This window comes from Anabas testudineus, chromosome 24 (genome assembly GCF_900324465.2).
Source record: "Anabas testudineus chromosome 24, fAnaTes1.2, whole genome shotgun sequence".
NCBI classification, from domain to species: Eukaryota; Metazoa; Chordata; class Actinopteri; order Anabantiformes; family Anabantidae; genus Anabas; species Anabas testudineus.
Window position 1 is genome coordinate 5,403,045 of NC_046632.1, and position 26,760 is coordinate 5,429,804.

Here is a 26,760-nt window from a genome sequence, read left to right on the forward strand (position 1 = left end):
TCAGGACATTGTAGGAACAAGGAGAATGATCCCACAGAGCAGTGATGGGGCAGAGTTCAAGATGAAATGTGTTTTTAGTCAATGTCCACCTCGTATCTTGTGCCTCCAGCCTGTTGTCTGTTAAAAACTAACTTCGTACCATCAAACGAACCTCAGTGGCCCCACGCAGCCCCCCTCCACACAGCTGGGAGCAATGAGCATCCCACCCCCTTTACTCCTTCAGCATCAACTCTCTGGATGCGTGCGTAATAGACAAGTTTACTGAAACCGGTTGGCTGGGCGGTGCACACACACACACACCCAGTCGATCCCGTGGAGCACTCAACGTCAGCTGGATAACGGATCAACCCGTCAGGGAGACGGCGAGCGAAACGCACGGCACGCTGCGTGCTCCAGATGTAAATGTAGTGGAAGGAGAGGAAAAAAAAAAAAAAAGCCACCCACCTACGATGGAGTGACTCACTTTAAAGTAGTGGAATAAGTGTGCGTGGGGGGGTGGTGGTGGGGGGGTCGCGTCTTTGTTTTGCGGTACTTAAAGCTTGAAGCGTGTCACTGCGGTTTGTACGGGGAGCGGAGGCGCCGCGCTCGAGCCGCCGCACGGACTGACGCTTGCTGCGCGAGGCGCTGGTGCCAGACATGGAGAGCACGCGGGGTACCTTTGGGCGCTCGTGCGCGTCTTCATAAAGTGCGACAGCTGGAGACGGACGGAGCTTCAGACTCCACTCCTCCACTCCTGCTGACTGCACCTTCCTCTGGAGCAGCGCGGTGACCTGCGGAGAGCGGCGACAGATAGATACGGCCTCCCCCTCCACACCACCACCACCCCCTCCAACTAAAAAAAAAAAAAAAAAACTTTTCGAAGTCTTCACACGAAGCTTTGAGGCGGAGAAGATGCGTCCAGAGGTCGCGGGCAGATTCCCCGTGCTGGCTGTGCTGTGGTCCCTGCTGGTCGTCAGTCTGGGGACGGGCTTTCCCGCAAGACACAAGAATGTCGCCCACAAGGTGAGTCTGCCTCGTCTTTGAATTATTAGGAGCTCAGAAAGTTTCTTTAAAAACAAATAAATAAATAAAAGAGGCTGCAGCGTCTCACTAAAATCACACCTGCCACAAACAAAACGCAGTTTTAGCAGCGGCTAGCTGCTCACTGCTAACCCTAAGTAAACTCTATGTATGTACTGAGTGGCTAATTAATACAGAACAGTGAAAAGTGGAATAATTTAACGACAGGACTATACAAACTTTACAGAAAGAAGGTAAAAGTTGGGCAAGTTCCACTTGTTGCTTTTATATTACATTCCTCCAAAAGTCACAAAATGTGGGGTACGTTAGTGGCAGAATTAACACAGTAAAGGCTAAAAAATAAGAGGTAATATTGAATACTGGACACCAGGCTAGTCATTTAGTGTTATGAAGAACACCTGAGTCAGTCTTTATTCAGCCATTACCTTCATTCAATTTAATGATTGGAAAATCTGAACGTCTCGTTAGTGCACGTTGCCCTCTTTCTGTCCCTGTCTTTCTGTGGGAATACATCCTGCTATAAGAAATCCACACTCCCTCCACACACACACACACACACACACGCTGTGCAGTGTGTGATGTGTCTACACAATGTTTGTGTTCCACACTGACATATTTGGATATCAAAGTCTGTTTGTGTGTGTTTGTGTCAGGGTTCAGTTTTTGCCTTTGAACTCTCTCCATCTTGTGTGGCCTCCCTTAGATGCCCTACTGGGACTCTCTCTCTCTCATCATCTGTCTGATTGATGTCAAAGCAAAAAGAGACAGAGAGGGAAAAGAGGGAGGAGAAGGGAATGATTAGTGAGAAGAAGCGGGGAAGAAATCTCACTGTGGCTTGTGTGATTGTTAATTTCATTCGCCAAAAGGATGTTGTTTGTAACTCTGTACCTTTGCCTGTGACCTTGTGGATGCATGTCTGTAAGAGGTGCATAGAGAGGGGAGATTAGTAAAGGAAGAGAGAAGAAGGAGGGGAAGCTCAATAAAGCGGGTGCCCAGTAACAAGATGCTTATGTAACCAGAATAAGGCAAGTTCTCTGCATCTCACACTGGAGCTGGGGTCAAGTGTCATTCATCTGATTGTTTACATTGGCTCTTTTTGTGTTAATGTGGAATTTCCTGTTTTTGGTTTTACCTCCATCTCTCAACAAGGGAGAAGAAGAGGAGGAGGGGTTTTTGTTGAAATGGCCTCTTTTCCAAATATTGGGACTTGTTTGTCCTGTTTGCCCAGTCTGTTTTGTACCCCCACCTCCCAGCCTGATCTCAACAACCTCAACCTGATTCCAGCATTTCCATTTGCAGAAGATGGCGATCAAAGAATGTCCATAGTTTATTGTTCTTCTGTAATGGTTTGGAAACAGCCAAGTGCAGGGGCCTTTGATATCTGCATCACATAAATCAGGACTGCCACACTGCCTGACCTTCCCAGGCTGCCTCACAGGCCCACAGGATCCCATGCCTACCCCTCACTTCACCCCTGCTGCCCCCATCCAGTCTCTCAACCTCCTCTGAATGTATGTCACTATCAGCAGTAGCAGTAGCCCAGTATGGATCCATTCTTTTCATTCACTTTAGTGGATGACACAGCTATTTGCCAGAAGGGTGGATTTGTCAGTAATGTTCATCTGAGAAGAGGCTCCAGACCAGGCTAAGGTCCCCCACTGCATCCATATAGTCTGCATGTTTAACACACTGCATGCCATCAGCCATCAGACTTTGATCAGAAGAGCCCCACTACTGAGAGGAGGTGAACAACATCAGAGAGAATGTGGAGGGGGGAGTGATATACAGGCGAAAGAATACAGGATCCAGATGTTTAACAAGATGAGATGAGGAGGGTGTGAAAGTATGTGGCCTCTCTTATGACTTTGGTCTTTTTTTGTGAATGTGTGAGTCAGTAAGTGTGTATATGTTCACTATTAGTCATATTTGACAGTGATGCCCTTACTATCAAGGAAGTGAAATGCTAAAATTGAGCATCATGGGGGGCGGATGTACCTATCAAAGTCTTAGTTAGACAGCAGACATCAAGTGTAAAATGAGAGTGGGTGAAGCATGGGATCTTACTGTTTACAGAAGGAATCATTTCAGCTTATCTGTTAGGTATTTAGTTGTATCATTACATAAAGTTTCTTGCTGTAGGCTTCAAACACACATGCATTACATTTGATGCAAAGGCAGGGAAAAATATGTGGATTTGGTGTATGTCTGTGAAAATAAACATGAAACATAAATGTGTACAATGCAAAACGGGACCAAGATAGAACCAGTTTACATCAAGAACACTAGCAATATATATATATATATATATATATATATATATATATATATATGTGTGTATATATATATATATATATATATATATGTGTGTGTGTGTGTGTATGTGTGTGTGTGTGTGTGTTAAATAGCAGTGTGATTTGCTCTATTTAATGCAATCATATGTAAAAAAAAAAAAAAAAAATTCCTGTAGCAATCTAGAGTGATACTGTGCCTTAGTGTATTCAGCAGCAATGCTGTAATTGGTCTGTTTTAATGGGATGTTGATTTGACTTGGCAAAAATGTGGTAAATGGACACTTTGTATTTATTGCAGTATGTGTGATATTTGCTTACAGTATTTAACAACCACTGATTAAGTTACAGAGAAATAAGGTAAAAAATCCTAAAAGGGTATCTACTTGTCAACACTAGTTTACAGATATCTGGGGAGGGGGGCCAACTTTTCTTCATACACCATTTATCATGCTTGACAGGCTTTTCCTCTAAACGGGCATTATATGTTCACATGCTTGGATTTGACTGACCACAACTTTATGGGACAATCACAGGCAGTCATTGAAAAGTACGCCCTTTTCTAGAGGCCATAACTATAAATCATCAACCGACTGGTCATTAATTCAGACATTTCTTCTCCTCTTTAGCCCTCCAACTGCCACTGGTCTGCTCTGAGCAGACCACAAACTGGCTGAGCTCCAATATCAAGGTCCTGTTCAGTCATACATTTGGGCCAATTTAGCATATTCAAGATGGTATAGACATGACCGAATGGCAGACAGAGGTTCATTAGAGGGTTTGGATTTTGCTTTGGACCAGTGTTATACATGAAATACATATGTGTCCAGTTAGACATGAAACAGACACATATATACTAGAGAATCAGACCAACAAAAAAATGTCAGTGCTTATATTTCAGTTACAGTACATATATTTACAATTCCCACCATCACAATGTCACCACAAATCACCATTAATCTCAGAGATCAATGCTTGCTCCTGCTGGTCTTCCTTTTTAGTAACTGCAAAACCTGAAAGGTCAAATTTAGTGGTGGTGACTCTAGCGGCGGCAGCACAGCAGGATCAGACACACTCACAACAGCCCAGGGGTCCCACGCCTCCCAGGCCCTCTCATTAAAGCTAAAAGTGGATCTCTCTGGCACAGACCTCTCTTTGTCTATGGCCTGGATGCCATGACTGTTGTGAGGAGAAAAAAAGAGAATGAAATGAACGAAAGCTGTTTGGTCACTTTGCTGGTTAGTTGGATGCCTCTGAGGCTGTTTGGCTATGCTGACCAAGCTATGAAATGGTAGATGGTTTGAAGGTTTCATTCTGGAGACAGAACACTAATTGTTTTTATGCTCATCGATGAGCCACTATAAATCATAAATGGCCTTAGCCCTGGCTTTTAAGTGTATGGCAATGGTTGTACGAGGTGGTGTCTGCACATAGTAAGCACAGATGCAAAATGCAGTTTATTTTTTTCAGATTCAGGTAAACACTTTGTAGTGTATCTAATCTTTTCTAATCTTTTAATTTATACTTTCAATTAGGCTCATGGCCATCCAGTTCACAGCAGTGGGGTCCAATATATCCCTGAGACTTTGGAGCAGCAGAACCAAGTGCAGAGTCTGCTGCCTGAATCACACAGCCACCAAAGGAGATGGTCACACCCCCAGCATCGTTCGATTGGTGTTCTTCCACAGCCAGAGCCTGAAGAGGAGACCCAGCCTTTCATCCTGGATTTTAAGAACTTTCCAGACCTGGCAAATGCTGACATCAGCGCACAGAACCCCAACATACAGGTGAGGGTGGGTTACACCTTTCTGTATTTGGGGGACATACAGAAGCTTATTAGGCAACCTTTAAGACATCCATAAAGATGCTAATACTGTATATGTATTTCGTTATAAGAAAATAAAACAAACCCTTATAACATTTAAATTGTTTTAATAAGTGCTCTTTGACCATACAGTAAGTAGTAGTTGGTAAATTATGGGTTAAATACATTTTTTCTACAAGGTGAACTGAGCAGCTTTATCTTTTATTGTGTAAAATGATACATTTCCTTTATGTGTAACAGAATACAAATCTGTCAGTCTAATCTTGGAGACCTAACTTTGTTTTCTTGCTACTATTTAATTAAAGTGTAATAAAAGCTAGAGGGATCTGTAATCATACATGTCCATTGAGTTCTCATGATTTCCTTTTAAACTGACCCAAAAACTTGTTCTGTTTAACTTATCTCAGGGTAGTTATCCACTCCAACTCTGGTCAATGTAATCAGGATGTGGTTAGAGGGACATAATGAAGCAGGCCTATGTCTACATCAAGTACAAAGACCGATGAAAATTCTGATGGGTTTTCATGTAGCATATGGCCCGATGTACCATTCCAAAGACTCTACATCAAGGATATATTCAACTACAACAAATGGAAGCTTTTCTAATCGTCATACTTCTTTCCTAACTGTGAAATTAATTTCTCAACAGTTACGCAAAGATATATTTCTATTTCCTTGTAGTCTTGCCTGGTCTTCGCATCAGCTGAAGTGGGCCCTTGAAAGTAATGTAGCATCTAGGATGAGTCATATTTAGGTAATGAGATGTAGTTATCCAGAATAAATGCTCACATTCTCTCCCTGAGAGGATTGTTTGGTTGGCTGAATGTTCACGCTCACGCCTGCTTGGCTGACTAAGATCCCGGGAGTGAATTTTTCACTAAAATACAAAGATTTAAAATGGTTGTTTTCCTGAGAAAAGCTTGTATGTTCAGCACAAAAACTATGAAAAGGTATCAGTGGTACTTATGTTGTTGATGACAAGTTAAGGCAGCAACATTGCACAATTCATTTTCTTGTTCCTTGTGTCAGTATTATGTAGTTAATTCTTAGCTTGTTTGTAACTGACCCTAAAGTTTAGAGACTTGGAATGATAGTTTGTACAGGTTCATTTCAGACTGAATAACCCTTTTTATTTCTATGTAGGTAACCATTGAGGTGGTGGATGATCCTCAGATGGAGGTAGAGATGGACCTGGCCAAGGAAAAAGACTGGCTGCCCTCTTCTTCGTCTTCCACAGTAGACTTGCTTGGAGGCAAAAAACTTTTCTGGCCCCTTTTCTGGAGTTATACCGACGCTGATTCCAGTGAGGACAGCAACAGTCGGTCAGGCATAGAGGAAACTGGTGAGGAAGAGGAGGAAGATTACTCCCTGGATTACGGCAGCGAGGAGCCCTTACCCAGCGGAGTGGGTGGAGACTGGGATACTCGTTGGAATGAAGGCTGGGATCCTGTTCAGAGTTACTATGGTAAGTTGTAAGAAGTTCCATATAAACCATAAGAGCCATATAAACACAGCTGATTTAGGTATGATGAATACCTGATTTTGTCCTGCACACATTACTCAGAGAAAAAGCAAAGCATGGAAATACAATGGATACATTTATCATACCAAAAAAGTTAACATAATGTAATGTCTGCAAGGAGAGGCTGAACGTGAGAGAGAACAATAGGGCAAGGTAGAACAACAGAATGGCTTAGAAGGACTGCATGATACATGTCTTCACAATCAGAAAAAAGGATGCCAGCATGTGAGATAGCATGAGCACCCGACCATCAGGACATTGTGGGTTATGGGCACTTTGAAGTCAACACTGGTTGACATCGGACCTTTTGAAGATGGGTCCGATGCACTCGCTAATGGCACACTAGAGGCCGGCACTGTTCCCTGGAACAAAACAGTCCTCTCCTTGTGGACAATTAGAGGGCAGATTAGAAACAAAGAATGACAGGGGCTGTTCGGCCGACCCTTTCATCCCTTTCGGCCCTCACTGCCCTCTGCGGCTCAGCTTTTGAGTCAGTTCAAGAATTTCAGGGGGCTTTCGGGGCTCTGCATAACTTTTACAGCTATTTTACCCCTCTAATTCTAACTTCCTTGGTGGGAAAAAATGTTGTCTCTCAGCCTGCACAGACCACTTCAGTGATTAATGAAAGGGGAGATAAATACACATAGTAAAACAAATAGAAGAAAGACAGAAGCAAAATAGAAAAAGAAAGAAAAAGAAAATCATATTGAGATTTTTGAAGCTTATTGTTTAGTCACAAACTGTACTGTTTTACTCTAATCTCATAATGTGTTAGCAGGTGTCTATAAAGGTGAGTATGTTTTGCTCTTTGGTAAAACCTGATTAAACCTATTCTTCCCTATATCTGCTAATGTATAGACTCTATTTGTTGTGCATGTAGATAAGCCTGAAAGGGGCAACAATGCCTATTAAGTGGTCACATCTAAAGACCAAGTGAACATAAATCAAGGATGTCTGCCTTAGCTTCTTCTGTAATTTAGACTCTCCTGAGACCTCATTCCTGTATGGCCACATGGCAAGTTGGCAGTGCCCACAAAGTAAAATTGGGTGCTCGCTACACCCAAGCTGGTATTTCTGCACCCACCTCGCCTTTAATCAAGAAAGACTTGTTTTCAGTGTTATTAACACCACAAGGAAACGTGGTGCGGAGGCGGATAGCCACAGCACAGCTTCTCTCTCTCTCTAATTTTACTGAAGCCATCTTAAAAAGAATATGGGTTTCCATGGGAAAGGTTAGACCAGGAGAAAACTGCCCATTTACATAGACCAAGTCAGTCAAGGCACTAGTCAACACTAAAAATGTATTTTACACTAGACTCATGACACACAAGCTGTGTTCACTTCAACACAGTTGATTTGTAGGGTTTTTACACATACTTATAATCCCATTCAACTATTTGAAGCTGCTTCTAAGTTTGTTAAACACAGTACATCTACTAGAAGGCATGTAATGGGGCCCCTGTAACTATAAATTGAATTCCTTTGTTTTGTTATGTGTTTTCATCTTATAATATCTCTGGTAGGTTTTACAATATGTAAATGGTATTCAGCTTGAATATAAGTAGAATGTAATCAATTGTCTTACTTTTTGAAAAAAAAGTGTATCACTGAAGTGTCTGAGTTTTTGTCACTGACTATGTTTGAATTTGTTTTTGTTTCCCACAGAGAAGGAGACTGATGAGTGGTCTCCCTGGTCTGCCTGTTCAGTGACATGTGGGCATGGTGAAAGGAAGAGGACCAAGTCCTGTGGCTACTCCTGCACTCTCACAGAAGCCTCTAAGTGTGACCTGGAGCCTTGTCCTGGTGAGAGCGTACTTCTATGGCCAGAGTATAAAGATATTTTTGTGCTTTTGAAATGTTGCTATTTTAAATAGCTGATTTTAAATGAGCATCCCACTGTGTTGTCTTTGCAGGTGATCTTAACACTGTGGTAGAACCTTTCCCTTTCGAGACAGAGAATGGCACAGAGCCGTTTGGAACAGGTGAGTGAAATTTATCTTATTAACACCAAGAGATTAATACTTTAAAGCTTTAAAGAATACTCAGTTAGATATAGATATATGCCCTTTTGGCTCATGGAGTATAGTACAGTAACGTGCCATGATGTGCTTGTTATAAGGGAACTTAGAACTAGCTTGCTGGTTCATTCAACATTTACTTTTAAAATGCCAGACTTGTTTCCAAGGAGACAGCTGCACATGTTACAATGGACAACTTTAAAACCCAACATCTTCTTTCCAACAGATGTGGACAGCTGTGAGAAATGGCTAAATTGTAAGAGTGAGTTCCTCCAGAGGTACCTCCACCAGGTGTTGTCTGAGTTACCCAGCTGCCCCTGCTCCTATCCCTCTGAAGTAGCATACACTGTGGTCAGCATCTACGACGAGAGTCGTGGCCGGCAGTTCCGCTGGCGTGATGCCAGCGGCCCTAAGGAGCGCCTGGACATATACAAACCTTCAGCACGTAGCTGCATCCGGTCAGCACTTTCTAGTGACTCGTCTACACTTGCGGCACAGCACTGTTGTTATGACGATCGTGGGCGGCTGATCACACGGGGGAAAGGCGCAGGCACGCCTAACTTGATCAGCACAGAGTTTTCACCTGAGCTGCATTTCAAAGTGGATGTTCTGCCTTGGATCCTGTGTAAGGGAGACTGGAGTCGCTTCCATGTGGTGCGGCCACCCAACAATGGGCTGAGCTGTCCAGAAAACCCCCATGAAGACGTGTTCATGAATGAACTGGAAGAGGCCAGGGAGTACTGAGAGACCCTGGCCAAAACCCCCACTTTACTCGAAGAGCCAGAGGGCCCAATCCTAATTTGAAAGGAGACTGCCTTGCTTTAAAGTCACGAAATATAACATCTAAAATGTACATCAGTCATTAATCATGCATTGACTCAGAGGAAATTAATATTTGTGATTGGGATATTTGTGGGTCATAGGACTGAGGGTGAAGTCTGACTGTCTCAAGTTAGGATTTGGCACAGTGTCCTGATATCAGGTTTACCTGGACTGAACTGACTTAAATGAATGGAAAAAGCAGTGTTCTCCCATCGCTTCCCGACCTGTTACGCATATAGCAGGACAACCAGCTCTCTCTCTTTATATTCAGTGCATGTGAGCGTGGTGTCTATCTACTGGCTTGTTTGATGGTATCCTGGAGCGCTTGTGACTGATAACAGCAACATATGGTAAACATCCTTGTCATGCTTCTTAGAGGTTTTACATTAGGAAAGGTGCGATATGGGATGGTGATATCGATGAACCAAACACATGCATGGGCACAGTCAAACTGATTATTCCACTTATGCTGCTACAATATGGCTTCAGGTTTAACAAAGATATTATGAGGAACCAGAAAACATAACATCACTAGACCTAAAAGATGCCAGTAAGTCTTTTCAGACATTAGATACAAGCTGAACCTTTGAAGAATTTGGGATCTGAACCAGAGAGGTAAGCTAAACTGACTTCATACATTGAGTTGCCATTATTGAGTTTGCCAGTGGGAATTATGACAATTTTGCCAGTAACACTACAGGAAGAGCACACTTGATTTTCAATATTTTGTCACACAGATTGAGTTCATTTTCTTACATTTCACAGCCAGGAAAATATACTGTATGATCTGGGTGCCAAAGAGTTACAAATCACAATGTTGGTGCCTGTGTAGGTCCAGCCTCCTAACTCTCTACGGTGCAAATGTAGGAAAAATGCAAGTTCTACAGTGAGTAGATTGTGCTCATAGATGTGTGTCTACAATGTTCTCAGGGGGACTAACTGACCATGATAAACAAATTTATTAATTTACCTCGACCGTGGAGCACTATTGGACCTTGTGCAAAGTGTATTGGGGTAAAGATTAGTTGAAGGGTGTTGTCAAGTGTGTAATTCAGATGGAACTGATGAACAGATAATGTTATTTGTGCAGTTTTAGAAAGCAGTTGGAACCCTTATGTCTGAATAACATAAAGTCTTTGGGTTTATGTACAGAACTGGATTGGATAGTAAGGGCATTTACTTTATATAAACATTCCTCAGAGGTCATATAGTTAGTGTCTGTATCTCAACTGACAGAACCATTGGTAAAGAGGACGTGGGAGTAGTTGCAATTAGATGTTGTCTTTTACTGCTGCGTATATTGCAGGTGATTAAAAAAAGGCTGATGTTTAATCCTAACCAGAGTATTTTTAACACTGCAGCAGTACTGGAACTCCACCTCACTACAGAAAGTGGTAGTTATCTGAAACCTACTGAGAGATATCATAAAAGTCCATGAGCTGCTCTTTCTATCCAATCTAATTCTATGGTTTTTACGCTCCAAACCTTTTTCAGGAATTCTGCTTCCAGGTTTGTATATGCAGGCATGCATTTACATTTTGGAATCACCAGTTTTAAAGGAAGGCACTTTATTTAAGATATATATATGTATACGTATAAATATATACAAATGATATATATCACAATGTACTCATGTTCACCATTTGTTGATGACAGTGTTATTGTGAAGGGAAACTTGCCAGAGATGCTGCATTGTTCTTTGAAAGTGCATATATTCAGTGTTCTGTTGAGAAAAGCATGATCTTGTGTGATTTCTGAATCTAGTATTACGTATATGGTGTTGTACAGTATTTATTTGTCTGTTCTTGTTCTTTTTGTTTTGTTTTTGTTTGCTTGTTTGCAAATGCTTTGAAATGACTATACTCAACATGGTGCACTATTTAGACTGAAAAATGAAGGGACACATTGTCAAAAGGGAAACCGTATGCCTCATATCACGTCATACAGCAACATCAAGTGTCTGTTTTATTCTACGTTGTACTGCAGTGCTCTATGAATACCTTGTTGCAATTATGATGAAGAAATAAATATAAAGATCTTGCATTCATCATCGAACTTTTTAATGTGTTTCTTTTTCCACAGTCTAGATACTGCACTGAGCCAAGCATAAGAAAGTACTGTAGGGCTAAATTCCTTAAAAACAACTCAGCAGTTATCCTCTGAACTGACCCCTCACTGCCATCAGATGAGGAAACTAGCAGAGACCAGCTATATTAAAGGGACAGTTTCATATGTTGGGAAATGCACTTATTTGCTTTCTTGCTGGGAGTTAGATGAGAACATGCTACTATTGTGTCTATGTTCTAAATGTTACAGCTACAGCTAGCTTAGCTTAGCTTAGCTTAGCTATTAGTGGAAATGGGGAAACAGCGTGGATCTTTCGAAAACAGGTGCAGAGCCAGGCATGGTTTCCAAGCTAAGCTAAGCTAACTGGCAACGGCTAAAGAGGGACATTGGTGTCATAGGTATGAATGTGTGTTAATGTCCACTTTGATAAGAATTGGGCATGTAACTCTAATTATTTACTGTCTCCAAATTCAACGTAACCCAGCGTTGACACGATTCAATTAGGTATCACAGATGTTCTCTTGCACGTTAGTAGTGTGCACAGAGACCATAACATCAAGCGTGATCACAAAGTTTACTTAAGTTTTCAAGCTGAGTTCACATCTTAAAGGCAAACGTTGAACTAACATTTTCTGTCCGACTTTCTTTAGTTTTTTGAAGCTGTGTGTTGCCTCAGGATTTACAGGTGTTTTGTAGGCGTTCTTTTAGTGAAGTGCATCCATAGGATCCAAATATCTTGATCTTGTTGAGTTTACAATGCCTCATTAGATTAAAGGAGCACAATTAGCAGATAGCACACACCTTCCCTTTGGTAAGTAACCACTGTGTACCACTTCTGGACGATAAAGAGCTTGGTAGGTCTACTGTGGTCCTACAGTGCTTCCTAAGTTGACTACAGATGAGTGTTGCGTGGAGGGAAGCCAGACACATGTTGACCACATTGCTGCCGCAGAATAACAGATAAATAACCGCAGATGTGTGGACAGAGGAGAAAGCACAGAGAGGGAAAACAGAAGAGAGAGGTAGAGGGAACATAAAAGAGAGGGGAGGTTTCAAACCTCTGTGGCTAAAAGATGTTATCTGAAATATTGAATGAAGCAAGAGGTCCCGGACGGATGCATTTCAAAATCCTGGGTGAACACACTTCACAGCTTGTGGAGGACATGTGCATCATGTCGCTGAGGGAGTACGCTGTGGTTACACAGAAGTTCAACTTGACCAAAGTTATGCATTTCAATTTAGCAGGAATTATTTCATTTGCAAAATGGGGAAAATATCAGATTGCCATCTAAACTTGATGCACGCTTCCCAGTGCACTTATGCAGTATTTTAACCAGTGAATGTGTGTGTGATGTGATTCATCCTTTAGTTATAGCGCTGGTGGCCCAGGACTGGTGCCAGCGCTCGGTGGTTACAGAACTGTTTACTTTTGTAGACTGGCAGGAACATGAGATTTCCTCTGGGTGTACTGCGGCCGGTCGACCTGCAAACAACACAGCCCTTCAAGTCCCTGGCTGCTCCCGTTACAGGCCCCATCCCCCGCTCACCCTCCCACCCGTGGATGACTTGTGATGAGAGTAACCCCACGCAAACAAACATACACTCACACAAGGGCTCAGTGAAGTCAGAAAAACCAGCCATGGAAACACACACTGAATTAACGCTAAAACACACATTCTCGTCACATGACTTAGCTTCTGCAGCGACATGGCTTTTAAGAATGTGAGTGGATCTTAGGGTCATATGGATTATCTGGTGTTAGACTTATCCGATTCCTTGGCTAGCCTGACACAAAGGAAGGCCTTGTTTTGAGACAATCAACAAGAATAATTAAAACAGCTGATGCATAACACTTTGCGAGTGTGGATTTGTCTCTACTAACATGCTCATAGTAGAAATATTAACATGCTAAGTTGCTCCGGTACATGTACAACTACAGCATGTTAGCATGCTAATGTGCTAATTTGCATCAAACCCAATGTACATTTGTGGCTCATGTGCATGTATTTGTGTTGTAACTATTTGATCATGAACCAAAGTATTGAATTGTGCCATGTTGAAAGAGAAAGGATTACCAAACCCAATCCCACAGTTCACTCCCACACAAAATATCAACCTCACTTAGATGCTTGAGGGGCTCTACATTCATTGAATTGATTTTAAAATATTGTCCAACAGGACAGTTTTTAAAGTAACCAACTGACCAATAACCGTCATCACCAATATAACAATATTGTTAACAGCTAGAAATATTAAATGTATAAAAATGAACTTCTATTTACATTTTTTTAAATGTCGGATGTCAAGTTGTCTTGTTTCATGCTGATCAACCTTAAAAAACCAAGTATGGGCAAATTGTTTTATCAAGCAAGAACAATATTCAGCAACATAATCCAAACACTGGACATCATATCCTCAGCAAAGTCTGAATAACTGACATTCTTTGGATGAGCCAGACTCTACAAACTTTTGTTTGTTTGGGAATCTTAATTTTCTCCCTCTCTCTCTCTCTCTCTGTTGATAATATAATCAAAAGAGCAGCCAGCACAATACCTTTGGACATGAGACGGCCTGCAGATCCAGTAGTACTGAGGCGGCAGACAGCCAGCCATAACAACATCAAACAGCCCCTAGCCTCCAGCGTTTACACAGAGCCAAAAGCCAGGACCAAAAATATGGTTGCATGTTCTTTTTAAGATAAGAATGCAGACAAGCTTGAAAGTTATTGCAAACAATATGTACAGGTATGAAGTGGCCTTAATGGTACAAGTGGCTGAATTGTAGTAAACAAGAATGAAGGAAGTAGTGCTGTAAGTAAGGGGAGTTTTTTAAGGATGCTTTAGATTGGAAAATAAGATCTTTTCTTGCAGGAATCACAGAAACAAAAAGCCAAACATTATTCATTCATTTAATTGAGCAATACAAACATTTTTGACATTAGATCATGTTATAGTTCCTGGTGAGTCTATGGTTAATGCTTAAAAAAAAAAAAAACAGAAAAGGAAGAGTACTGGACATTTGAGGAAGCAGCCATAGAGTACCCCCTACTGGTCACCATGACTGAGTACACAGGCCTTCCCAATGTGGACCAACGTCCAACCAATGCTCTCTGCAGTCAAGGCTTTATTTGTCCTCTTGATCAGAATACCATTACTTTACATGGGTGAAATAAAAGAATGTATTTCCCAACATTTTAATAAAATGTTCTCATATTCATCATCAGTTGTTCCGGAACAAACTGCAAGCACGTCACCCTAAACGCAAATCTAAAAAAAAGAAGTTGTACTTTCAGCATCACTGCTTCGATGCCTTGAGCAATAAATGGTGGTAATGGTAATCAAAGAGCAACAGAGTGTAGGTTTGCATGGCCTTTTCATTTTCGTGTTAGTAATTCTGTTCTGCTCACCGTGAAAAGCCATTATTGGCTTGGTTTACCATGTAAAAAATGAGTGTGCGAACATCACCACCCACAGGCTGAGAGGGTACTCGGATTAGTATGATGTTCACTGCTTCAAGTTTTGTGTCACTCTAAAGCAGGTGACTGTACTTAAGAGGGCTTAAGAGGAGAATCTGCTTCACATGCGTTCGCATTTAGAGACCTCAACTCGTCTAAATCAGTCAGATCAGATATTTAGAAATACATTTTTTATTTATTGATCACCATAGTTCCTTCCACAAATACTGACACTATTCACGCAAATGCACCTGGAAATCAAAATGAGGGTGCAACGGAGGCAACCAATCGATGACATTTACGAACTGTTAAAGCAACAACAAAGCTCATTCAAATCCCACTTTGTCTACCGTGCTTACTTTCTCACAGCCTTTTAGCCTATTTTATGCGCCGCAGAATGTGGTTAATGATCAGCCAATATATTTACACGAGCAAACATAAGTGCACATTTTATTCACAATGTCCATCTGCATCACCTAGCCTGTCCTATCTCTGCGTATTGCTTCGTCAAGCCCAAGTGAAATCCTGTGTTGACTCAAACAGCTCCCTCTGCTTTCAGCGCTCCTGGAGATAAGTGCAATTGCATAAACTAAGAGAGGGTTTCCTGCTTCGCCAGCTGAGGTGAAAAGAGGCACGATCTGATGTGTGAAGTGCATCTATCTACGTAGTTCTATGCTCTGGTTGGCAATATTGATCTTATTTTCAGTCACGGAGGAATTCCCCCCTTGTGTCTCTGTGTTGAAACTTTTGTTCAAAGTTTTAAAGTGGTGAACACTCTCACTCACCTCTGTGTCTTGTTTACTGTGAAGATGTAGAGATTTACAAGGTGCAGTGGGTGCATGCCACATAGGCCTAGTTCAGCCTCATTAAACAGGCATAATAACTTGGTTTGTACGGACCCGGCATGAACCTGACTACAGAGAAAGTTCTTGCAAAACTGGTTTCTGTGCGCTTAGTCATTATGCTGTATGTGGGTGTCTCTTTCAGTAATCAGCTGACATAGATACTCTTGTGCAACAGGCAGTGATTAAACTCCAAAAACATCCTCAGTGACTTTTAAGATGTTATTAGGTTCAAATTTGTCCCCTAGGCCCTTCTCAGTATGTTTTGCCTTGGTTATATTACAATAATCTGCACTTTTCTCCCAGATAGACAGTATAGGTAGGCACACATGGCTGATGTTGTACAGCTTTGGACTGTAAAATACACATTGCAATTGCTAAAATTCACCATGTCATAAAATTGGATATAATGTAAATGTTGACCGTGATTTTTTTAAATACTCACCATACATTCCACTTAACTTACATCTAAAAGCGAAACTAAAAAGCGAAACTAAAAAGCTCACCGTAGCCAGGCCCCAGCGAGGATCGAACTCGCGACCCCTGGTTTACAAGACCAGTGCTCTAACCACTGAGCTATGGAGCCTGTGCTGAACGCCACGGACTTACAAGGCAAATTCAAGCTGATACTACAGTGAAGACTATTAATAGAGTAGGAACTCAGCCTGGCTCCACTTCACTGTGGACTGACTGAGAACACGCTGTGACTCTGCTTCATTTACAACAATGGCTTTTTTCCACGTACTTCTGAGCTGGACCTCTCAGGCGCTGATGCTGCTGTTGTTTCTGCTTTTCATTGCGTTCCTTGGCTACTGCTTGTATTTAAAACACATTCATATGAAATATGACCACATACCTGGACCACCGAGAGACAGGCAAGTTAACCTTCGTGTAATGGGCTCTTTAGTTTGTGCTAACATTAACGCTACGTGTTTTCTCTGCTAATGCGAACGTTAACCGTAAGTTGACGTTAATTAGCTGCCGTTAGCTTAAACCATCTGTTGACTTTACTTTGTTTTTGTCCACAGTTTTTTCTTCGGACATTCACTGACGCTTTTGAAGGTAATGAAAAGTGACGGACTTATACACGAGAAATTCCTCGAGTGGTAAGTACATTTATGTACATATGTTAGTTAACTATAATAATAATAATAATAATAATGTAGCCAGCGGTTCACCTCCTGTACACAACTACGGGCTAATGCTAACTAGCTAAGTCACTAACGTAACTAAAGTGTACAGGTGTGATGTTCGTCTTTGTTGATACAGTTTGTGTTTAACTTGTCATCTTTATACATGAAATATCACTATATTCCACCAGTTGCGCATTCATAACATGTGTAATTACAACAGTTTTTGTATTACAGGGCAGAGAAATATGGGCCTGTTTATAGGGTGAATTTTCTGCATTACGTTTCACTCTGTGTGACCTGTCCTGAAACGACAAAGGTAAAACACACACCTTACAAAGATCTTTATCTGTCAGTTGCATAAGTATTGCACAACAACTAGTGTAAAGGTCTACTGATAGAAACATGGACCTGTAACTTATGCTCTACAGTATAAACAACTCTCCTACTTTGTAAAATAAGCATGTTTAAAATATTAATATTTGTATTTTTTTTTTAAAGTTTCCTCTTTTAATCGTTCTGGTTTCAGGAAATCCTAATGTCCCCGAAGTATCCCAAAGACATATTTGTCTACAAGAGACTCTTTAGTCTCTTTGGTGAAAGGTAATTTAATTGTTCATGTTGTGTACATGTCCTGGTTACAGGTCGTCAAACTGGCCTAATGACAACTTAGCAGTAATATTAAGTTAGTTTTTTGATGCTGTGCACATGTTGAATTCTGGCAGTATTATGATGAAGCATCTTAGACTGTAATGTCAACTCAAGTAATTTAAAATTACTTAATAAAACAATAATATAATTGTGCTGGCTGCTCTTTAGTAGTAGTAAACAACCTTATTTTGCTATATTGCAAGTATTATGTTCCATGTCATATCAAGGTTTCTAGGTGAAGGCCTGGTAACAGCAACGGATCATGAGAAGTGGTATAAACAGCGCCGCATCATGGACCCAGCATTCAGCAGCTTGTGAGTTATTTAGTTGAGACAGAATGGAGTTTTCAACTTTTTTTGTATAGATAATGTTTGTACTTACTGTAGATTTGTTTAATTTACTTTTAATATTGTTCATTTATGTCCTGGCTATGCTATTTCACTGTCTAAAACTATCAATATTTCTAAGGTATTTGAGAGGCCTAATGGGCACCTTTAACGAGATGGCAGAGAAACTCATGGTTAAATTTGGAGAAAATGCCGATAAGAAAACAGAGGTCAACATGCTCAGTCTGGTCAACTGTGTTACTCTTGATGTCATTGCTAAGGTATTATGTCAAGTCTGTCACCAGAGGCTTTATGTTGGTGACATGTATCATGTTACAATGAAGTCACAGCTATGTTATAAATCTATATGTATGTGTGTTTGTTTGATTGATCATTCTCAGGTTGCTTTTGGTGTGGATTTAGATCTGCTCAATAATACTTCACCTTTTCCTAAAGCAATTGAACAATGTCTAAAAGGGATGGTACACTATCTCAGAGACATCTTCTTTGAGGTATGACTTCAGCACAAGTTTGTATAGTGTTTATGTGGTAAAATCTGTCTGATCTCTGAGAACTTGTTTCCAGTACAATCCAAAGAACAGACCATTTATCAATGAAGTGAGGGAAGCGTGCCACCTGCTGCGTTCAACTGGAGCTAAGTTGATCCAAGAAAGAAAGACTGCCATGCAAAACGGTGATGATGTACCCAAGGACATCCTGACGCAGATCATCAAATCTGCTGGAGAAGGTTACAGTCCCCAAAGTTCAGATCCTGTTAGATCAGATAAAAAGAATGTTTAAACATTTTTGTGTTGTAGATCATGGCAGTTGGAAACAGTTTTTAAATTAGATCAGACTGAGCATAATTAGAAGTTCAAAGTATTGAGAATAGATTTACAAAAAGTAAAAACTCTTTATAATTATCTCAACACACTGAAAGATTTACAGAGCATAATGTAAAAGCTTGTGTTAAATTAGTTACATATTAAATCTTTTTTTTTCATATTTCAGAGGAAAGCATGACTCAAGAGGATGAAGAGTTTATGTTGGACAATTTTGTTACATTCTTCATTGCAGGTGAGGCTCAAACTTCAAAAAGTTTTCTATATGTAAAATGAAAAAGCATTTAATTTGTGCCAATTGTAACATTTAAGGGCAGGAAACAACAGCTAATCTGCTGGCTTTTTGTATCATGGAACTTGCAAGACATCCTGAAATCTTGGAGAAGTAAGAGCTAGTAATTCAGTGAAATAACAGTGTTATGATATAACTGTTGAATGATGATTATGTTAAAATTTGTTTTATTTCTCAGAGTGAGGAAAGAGGTGGATGACGTCATTGGGATGAAACAGGAGATAAGCTATGACGACCTGGGGCAACTGACCTATCTCTCACAGGTACATATCATGTAGGGGAAAAGTATGGTTCAGCTCTTCAGTGTGTAGTTCACTCATATTTATCTACATTCATTTATGCAGTTATTTATTTACTCACTACCTTTAGTTATTTACTCAGTACTGTTATCTCCTTGTAGTTCTTATGAGAAGTGACATTACCTACATAGAGCATGCTGAACAACCTTTGTTAGCTTGCTACAACTAAAACACATTCACACAATGTATTTTAAGCACTTGACCCCATATGTTCCCTTCGAACTCCCTCCAGGTGCTGAAGGAGACACTAAGGATTTACCCGACAGCTCCAGGTACATCTCGTTATGCACAGGAAGACCTAGTCGTTGATGGCTTGAATATACCTGGAGGAGTCATATGTTTTGTAAGTCATTCACATTTCAGTGTGTTTGTTTTTGTGTTCAGTTTTATAGTGGGTTTCTGTTTTATACGTGTAAATAGCAGTAGTATTTACAACATAAAATGTAGATCAGACATTTTTCATACAATTTTTATAAATAAAACTTGCTGTTAAAATGTTGAATTCATTATTCAGTTCAGCTCTTATGTAACTGGGAGACTGGAGAAATTCTTCCATGAGCCGTTGACATTTGATCCAGACAGATTTCATCCAGATGCTCCCAAGTAAGGCGAATACCAACATTTGTAGCGTTTCATAGCACAGCCAAATACACCTGAAGGGAGTGGTTTATATTAACTGAGGTTGTCTCTTATCTGTTCTACTAGACCTTATTACTGTTACTACCCTTTTGCCCTCGGCCCACGCTCTTGTCTGGGACAGAACTTTGCTCAGGTGGGTGGTAATTATTATACTCCAGAAACATCCGCTCAATACACATATTTAAACATACTTAGTTAAACTAACGGGTGGTGTTTTGTTTTTAGATGGAAGCAAAAGTGGTGATGGCCAAATTGCTCCAGAGGTTTGAGTTCACCCTTGTCCCAGGACAGACCTTTGACATCCTGGACAATGGCACCCTGAGGCCAAAAAGTGGCGTGGTGTGTACTGTCAGATATAGGGATTATAAGAAATAGATGTTCAAACTGTATCATATCACGGTAGTAAGCCATGATAAGCCATGTGGTGAACTGGGTTAGTGGGGTACAAACATTAGTGTAGTATACATTATGTATAATCTGTTATGGTAATTTACCATTTACTACTTTTTATTTGTTTTATCTTTTTTAAAGAAAAAGTATCTGGTTGTAATGAGATATATATTATATTGATATGATATGATCATGATTTTTATTTTCAAACAACTATAACTATAATGGGCAAATGGGAAACAAATGAGTTGCTTTTTGAATATTTTACAGCATCATTAGCATTTTATTCTTATTGTAACTAACAGTTTAGCTCTGTATAAGTGCTCTTCAATAACCAGTCACTGAACTTGTTTATGCCTTAAACACTAATAATAAAACACTGACTTTATAATTTTGCACAAAATATATTTTTAAAGCTGCAGAATAGTTTTTCTTTGTGTTTATGTTAATCACTATGACTGTTCAGTTTGCTGTACAGTGACTTGTTTGATGTTTTTGCTGTAATTTTGGCCAATACCAACAGTGCACACCAGAGAGTGCTGTGACCTTGAAAAGAAATCTGAAAGGCACCTGTTAAAATAAAAGTCTCCAAATGATCAGTAATTCAGGTTTATTTCATGACTTTGTCACAATGTTTGGGACATTGTAAGATTGTTTACTTGTGAAGTGGACTGAAATAAATACTCTTGTGGTTAAAGATTATTTTCATTTTGAAAACATTAGAAATGTTAGATTCCTATTGTTACAAACACCAGTTTAACAAAGACAAATACTTGTTTCACCTTTTACAGTGAAATGCAAATTATTGTTCTCTTTTCTACTTGATTCAAATTCACAATGTCTCGATACAACTGAAAACACGGTTTAAACAACAAGACAGATGCGAACGCTGAAAAACTTTGTTCAGTGTTAGATTCACTTGTCAGGTTTCTGATTATATCCACTCTCACTAAGTCACATACATGGACACCTACATATGCCAATGCATAGACTGCAGTTTGTTTTATATGTCCTGTTTACTGATATAGTTCATTATGTTAATGTTTTGAATGTTTTATTTTTAATTTTAAGGCTACAAGCAGCAGATCAGTTCAGCTAGATGCCTTACATACATCACAGCTATCTGTAGTAGCCTGTTTATGTGTACGGTCTGCAGTCCCCATTCAATAAACAAACTTTCCTGAAGTTACTTTTCCCTCATGCAGTAACAGAGCATGTGTGTCCTGAGCTGGAGTCTGTTACTCGTCTTGATGAACATGTTTTTGTGCAGTCCTCAATCCCAGAGTTCCCTCCCACACAAAAATATCAACCTCACTTAGATGCTTGAGGGGCTCTACATTCATTTAATTGATTTTAAAATATTGTTCATCAGGACAGCTCTCATAGAAGTTAAAGAAAGTCAGAAGACCGAGAAATATGAGGGTTAATCTTCTAAAGGCCATAAACATTTGTCAGGCTATTCCAGTTGTAAAGCAACCAGCTGACCAATAACCGACAAGGCCAATATAACAGTATAACAATATTGTTGCTAACAGGTTAACAGCTAGAAATATTAAATGTATAAAAATGAACTTCTATTTAATTTTTTAAATGTCGGTTGTCAAATTGTCCTGTTTCATGCTGCTCAACCTCAACTTGTGTTTGATTTTCTCTCTCTGTGTTGATAAAACAAAAGAGCAGCCAGCACTACACCGACAGCTCCTTGGCTGCGCTGGTGTTGGTGATGAAAGTCACAGCTACAGTGAAGACTATTAATAGAGTAGGAACTCAGCCTGGCTCCACTTCACTGTGGACTGACTGAGAACACGCTGTGACTCTGCTTCATTTACAACAATGGCTTTTTTCCACGTACTTCTGAGCTGGACCTCTCAGGCGCTGATGCTGCTGTTGTTTCTGCTTTTCATTGCGTTCCTTGGCTACTGCTTGTATTTAAAACACATTCATATGAAATATGACCACATACCTGGACCACCGAGAGACAGGCAAGTTAACCTTCGTGTAATGGGCTCTTTAGTTTGTGCTAACATTAACGCTACGTGTTTTCTCTGCTAATGCGAACGTTAACCGTAAGTTGACGTTAATTAGCTGCCGTTAGCTTAAACTATCTGTTGACTTTACTTTGTTTTTGTCCACAGTTTTTTCTTCGGACATTCACTGACGCTTTTGAAGATCATGAATAGTGACGGACATGTACACGACAAATTCCTAGAGTGGTAAGTACATTTGTGTACATATGTTAGTTAACTATAATAATAATAATAATAATGTAGCCAGCGGTTCACCTCCTGTACACAACTACGGGCTAATGCTAACTAGCTAAGTCACTAACGTAACTAAAGTGTACAGGTGTGATGTTCGTCTTTGTTGATACAGTTTGTGTTTAACTTGTCTTCTTTATACATGAAATATCACTATATTCCACCAGTTGCGCATTCATAACATGTGTAATTACAAGTTTTACAAATACAAGTTTTTATTACAGGACAGAGAAATATGGGCCTGTTTATCGGTTGAATTTTCTGCATTACGTTACAATCTGTGTGACCTGTCCTGAAACGACAAAGGTAAAACACACACCTTACAAAGATCTTTATCTGTCAGTTGCATAACAATTTCACAACAACCAGTGTAAAGGTCTGCTCATAGAAACATAGACCTGTAACCTATGCTCTACAGTGTAAACAACTCTCACTCCAATATTTGCATTTTTTTTTAAAGTTTCCTCCTTTAATCGTTCTGGTTTCAGGAAATCCTAATGTCCCCGAAGTATCCCAAAGATTTATTTGTCTACAAGAGACTCTTTAGTCTCTTTGGTCAAAGGTAATTTAATTGTTCATGTTGTGTACATGTCCTGGTTACAGGTCGTCAAACTGGCCTAATGACAACTTAGCAGTAATATTAAGTTAGTTTTTTGATGCTGTGCACATGTTGAATTCTGGCAGTATTATGATGAAGCATCTTAGACTGTAATGTCAACTTAAGTAATGTTTTACAGAATTTGTCTCGTCAAACAATTAAAACAACCTTATTTTGGTATATTGCAAGTATTATGTTCCATGTCGTATCAAGATTTCTAGGTGAAGGCCTGATAACAGCAACGGATCATGAGAAGTGGTATAAACAGCGCCGCATCATGGACCCTGCATTCAGCAGCTTGTGAGTTATTTAGTTGAGACAGAATGGAGTTTTCAACTTTTTTGTATAGACATTGTTTGTACTTACTGTAGATTCATTTGAGATTGTAGGTTATTTTTCCTCAGGTTGTTTTGTCCAATATTGTTCATTTATGTCCTGGCTATGCTATTTCACTGTCTAAAACTATCAATATTTCTAAGGTATTTGAGAGGCCTAATGGGCACCTTTAACGAGAGGGCAGAGAAACTCATGGTTAAACTTGGAGAAAATGCCGATAAGAAAACAGAGGTCAACATGCTCAGTCTGATCAACTGTGTTACTCTTGATGTCATTGCTAAGGTATTATGTCAAGTCTGTCACCAGAGCCTAGAGCAGTGTAACATCAATCATGTTACAATGAAGTTACAGCTATGTTATAAATCTATATATATGTGTGTTTGTTTATTTGATCATTCTCAGGTTGCTTTTGGTGTGGATTTAGATCTGCTCAATAATACTTCACCTTTTCCTAAAGCCATCGAAAAATGTCTAAAAGGGATGTTATACTATGCCAGAGACAGCTTCTTTGAGGTATGACTTCAGCACAAGTTTGTATAGAGTTTATGTGGTAAAATCTGTCTGATCTCTAGGAACTTGTTTCCAGTACAATCCAAAGAACAGACCATTTATCAAGGAAGTGAAGGAAGCGTGCCACCTGCTGCGTTCAACTGGAGCTAAGTTGATCCAAGAAAGAAAGACTGCCATGCAAAACGGTGATGATGTACCCAAGGACATCCTGACGCAGATCATCAAATCTGCTGGAGAAGGTTACAGTCCCCAAAGTTCAGATCCTGTTAGATCAGATAAAAAGAATGTTTAAACATTTTTGTGTTGTAGATCATGGCAGTTGGAAACAGTTTTTAAATTAGATCAGACTGAGCATAATTAGAGGTTCAAAGTATTGAGAATAGATTTACAAAAAGTAAAAACTCTTTATCATTATCTCAATACGCTGATAGATTTACAGAGCATAATGTAAAAGTTTGTGTTAGATTATTTACATATTAAATCACTTTTTTCACATTTCAGAGGAAAGCATGACTCAAGAAGATGAAGAGTTTATGTTGGACAATTTTGTTACATTCTTTGTTGCAGGTGAGGCTCAAACTTCAAAAAGTTTTCTATATGTAAAATAAAAAAGCATTTAATTTGTGCCAATTGTAACATTTAAGGGCAGGAAACAACAGCTAATCTGCTGGCTTTTTGTATCATGGAACTTGCAAGACATCCTGAAATCCTGGAGAAGTAAGAGCTAGTAATTCAGTGAAATAACAGTTTCATAATATAACTGTTGAATGATGATTATGTTAAAATTTGTTTTATTTCTCAGAGTGAGGAAAGAGGTGGATGACGTCATTGGGATGAAACAGGAGATAAGCTATGACGACCTGGGGCAACTGACCTATCTCTCACAGGTACATATCATGTAGGGGAAAAGTATGGTTCAGCTCTTCAGTGTGTAGTTCACTCATATTTATCTACATTCATTTATGCAGTTATTTATTTACTTGCTCTCTTTAGTTATCTACTCAGTACAGTTATCTCCTTGTAGTTCTTATGAGAAGTGACATTACTTACATAGAGCATGCTGAACCACCTTTGTTAGCTTGCTACAACTAAAACACATTCACACAATGTATTTTAAGCACTTGACCCCAGATGTTCCCTTCAACCTCCCTCCAGGTGCTGAAGGAGACACTAAGAATTTACCCGACAGCTCCAGGTACAGCTCGTTATGCACACGAAGACCTAGTCGTTGACGGTTACAATGTACCTGGAGGAGTCTCATATTCTGTGAGTCATTCACATTTCAGTGTGTTTGTTTGTGTGTTCAGTTTTATAGTGGGTTTCTGTTGTATACGTGTAAATAGCAGTAGCATTTACAAAATAAAAATGTAGATCAGACATATTTCATACAATTTTTATAAATAAAACTTGCTGTTAAAATGTTGAATTCATTATTCAGTTCAGCTCTTATGTAACTGGGAGACTGGAGCAATTCTTCAAGGACCCGCTGACATTTGATCCAGACAGATTTCATCCAGATGCTCCCAAGTAAGGCGAATACCAACATTTGTAGCGTTTCATAGCATAGCCAAATACACCTGAAGGGAGTGGTTTATATTAACTGAGGTTGTCTCTTATCTGTTCTACTAGACCTTATTACTGTTACTACCCTTTTGCCCTCGGCCCACGCTCTTGTCTGGGACAGAACTTTGCTCAGGTGGGTGGTAATTATTATACTCCAGAAACATCTGCTCAATACACATATTTAAACATACTTAGTTAAACTAACGGGTGGTGTTTTGTTTTTAGATGGAAGCAAAAGTGGTGATGGCCAAATTGCTCCAGAGGTTTGAGTTCACCCTTGTCCCAGGACAGACCTTTGACATCCTGGACAATGGCACCCTGAGGCCAAAAAGTGGCGTGGTGTGTACTGTCAGATATAGGGATTATAAGAAATAGATGTTCAAACTGTATCATATCACGGTAGTAAGCCATGATAAGCCATGTGGTGAACTGGGTTAGTGGGGTACAAACATTAGTGTAGCATACATTACATCATTTACTACTTTTGAATTGTTTTATCTTTTTTTAAAGAAAAAGTATCAGGTTGTAATGAGATATATATTATATTGATATGATATGATCATGATTTTTATTTTCAAACAACTATAACTATAATGGGCAAATGGGAAACAAATGAATTGCTTTTTGAATATTTGACAGCATCATTAGCATTTTATTCTTATTGTAACTAACAGTTTAGCTCTGTATAAGTGCTCTTCAATAACCAGTCACTGAACTTGTTTATATCTTAAACACTAATAATGAAACACTGACTTTATAATTTTGCACAAAATATATTTTTACAGCTGCAGAATTGTTTTTCTTTGTGTTTATGTTAATCACTATGACCGTTCAGTTTGCTGTACAGTGACTTGTTTGACGTTTTTGCTGTAATTTTGGCCAATACCGACAGTGCACACCAGAGAGTGCTGTGACCTTGAAAAGAAATCTGAAAGGCACCTGTTAAAATAAAAGTCTCCAAATGATCAGTAATTCAGGTTTATTTCAGGACTTTGTCACAATGTTTGGGACGATGTAAGATTGTTTACTTGTGAAGTGGACTGAAATAAATACTCTTGTGGTTAAAGA

The 26,760-nt window shown here is 39.6% G+C and overlaps 2 protein-coding genes and 1 non-coding gene across 12 annotated transcripts; 2 read left to right on the forward strand and 1 right to left on the reverse strand.

Annotated features, from left to right (window-relative positions):
* Positions 1 to 291: 291 nt before the first annotated feature.
* ism2b (isthmin 2b) lies at positions 292 to 11,542 on the forward strand. Its single transcript, XM_026341930.2, has 6 exons — positions 292 to 1,002; positions 4,844 to 5,095; positions 6,277 to 6,598; positions 8,321 to 8,458; positions 8,569 to 8,637; positions 8,900 to 11,542. Exons 1-6 carry the CDS (start codon positions 892 to 894, stop codon positions 9,415 to 9,417), a joined length of 1,410 nt encoding a protein of 469 aa, XP_026197715.1. The 5' UTR covers positions 292 to 891; the 3' UTR covers positions 9,418 to 11,542.
* A 4,829-nt stretch (positions 11,543 to 16,371) lies between these two features.
* trnat-ugu lies at positions 16,372 to 16,444 on the reverse strand. Its single transcript has one exon. It is a non-coding gene; the product is annotated as a tRNA-Thr (tRNA).
* LOC113149355 (cholesterol 24-hydroxylase) lies at positions 16,431 to 26,758 on the forward strand. 10 transcript variants are annotated; one of them, XR_003297575.1, is made up of 16 exons: positions 16,436 to 16,733; positions 16,887 to 16,964; positions 17,226 to 17,307; positions 17,518 to 17,591; positions 17,867 to 17,953; positions 18,108 to 18,246; positions 18,367 to 18,477; positions 18,551 to 18,713; positions 18,977 to 19,042; positions 19,120 to 19,192; positions 19,278 to 19,362; positions 19,631 to 19,741; positions 19,913 to 20,001; positions 20,104 to 20,170; positions 20,263 to 20,487; positions 26,143 to 26,758. XR_003297575.1 is itself a non-coding variant. In XM_026341434.1 (16 exons), the coding sequence occupies exons 2-16, from the start codon at positions 22,261 to 22,263 to the stop codon at positions 26,065 to 26,067; spliced, it is 1,524 nt and encodes a 507-aa protein (XP_026197219.1). In that variant the 5' UTR covers positions 16,497 to 16,514; positions 22,191 to 22,260; the 3' UTR covers positions 26,068 to 26,758. The 10 variants fall into 10 exon arrangements, 7 of the variants coding, with proteins under 7 accessions (XP_026197216.1, XP_026197220.1, XP_026197221.1 ...); XM_026341434.1 differs by lacking the exons at positions 16,887 to 16,964; positions 17,226 to 17,307; positions 17,518 to 17,591; ... (9 more) ...; positions 20,104 to 20,170; positions 20,263 to 20,487 and adding exons at positions 22,191 to 22,409; positions 22,563 to 22,640; positions 22,910 to 22,991; ... (9 more) ...; positions 25,568 to 25,656; positions 25,759 to 25,825 and having other exon boundaries at positions 16,497 to 16,514; positions 25,918 to 26,758; XM_026341435.1 differs by lacking the exons at positions 18,551 to 18,713; positions 18,977 to 19,042; positions 19,120 to 19,192; ... (3 more) ...; positions 20,104 to 20,170; positions 20,263 to 20,487 and adding exons at positions 24,206 to 24,368; positions 24,631 to 24,696; positions 24,774 to 24,846; ... (2 more) ...; positions 25,568 to 25,656; positions 25,759 to 25,825 and having other exon boundaries at positions 16,433 to 16,733; positions 25,918 to 26,758.
* Positions 26,759 to 26,760: the final 2 nt, after the last annotated feature.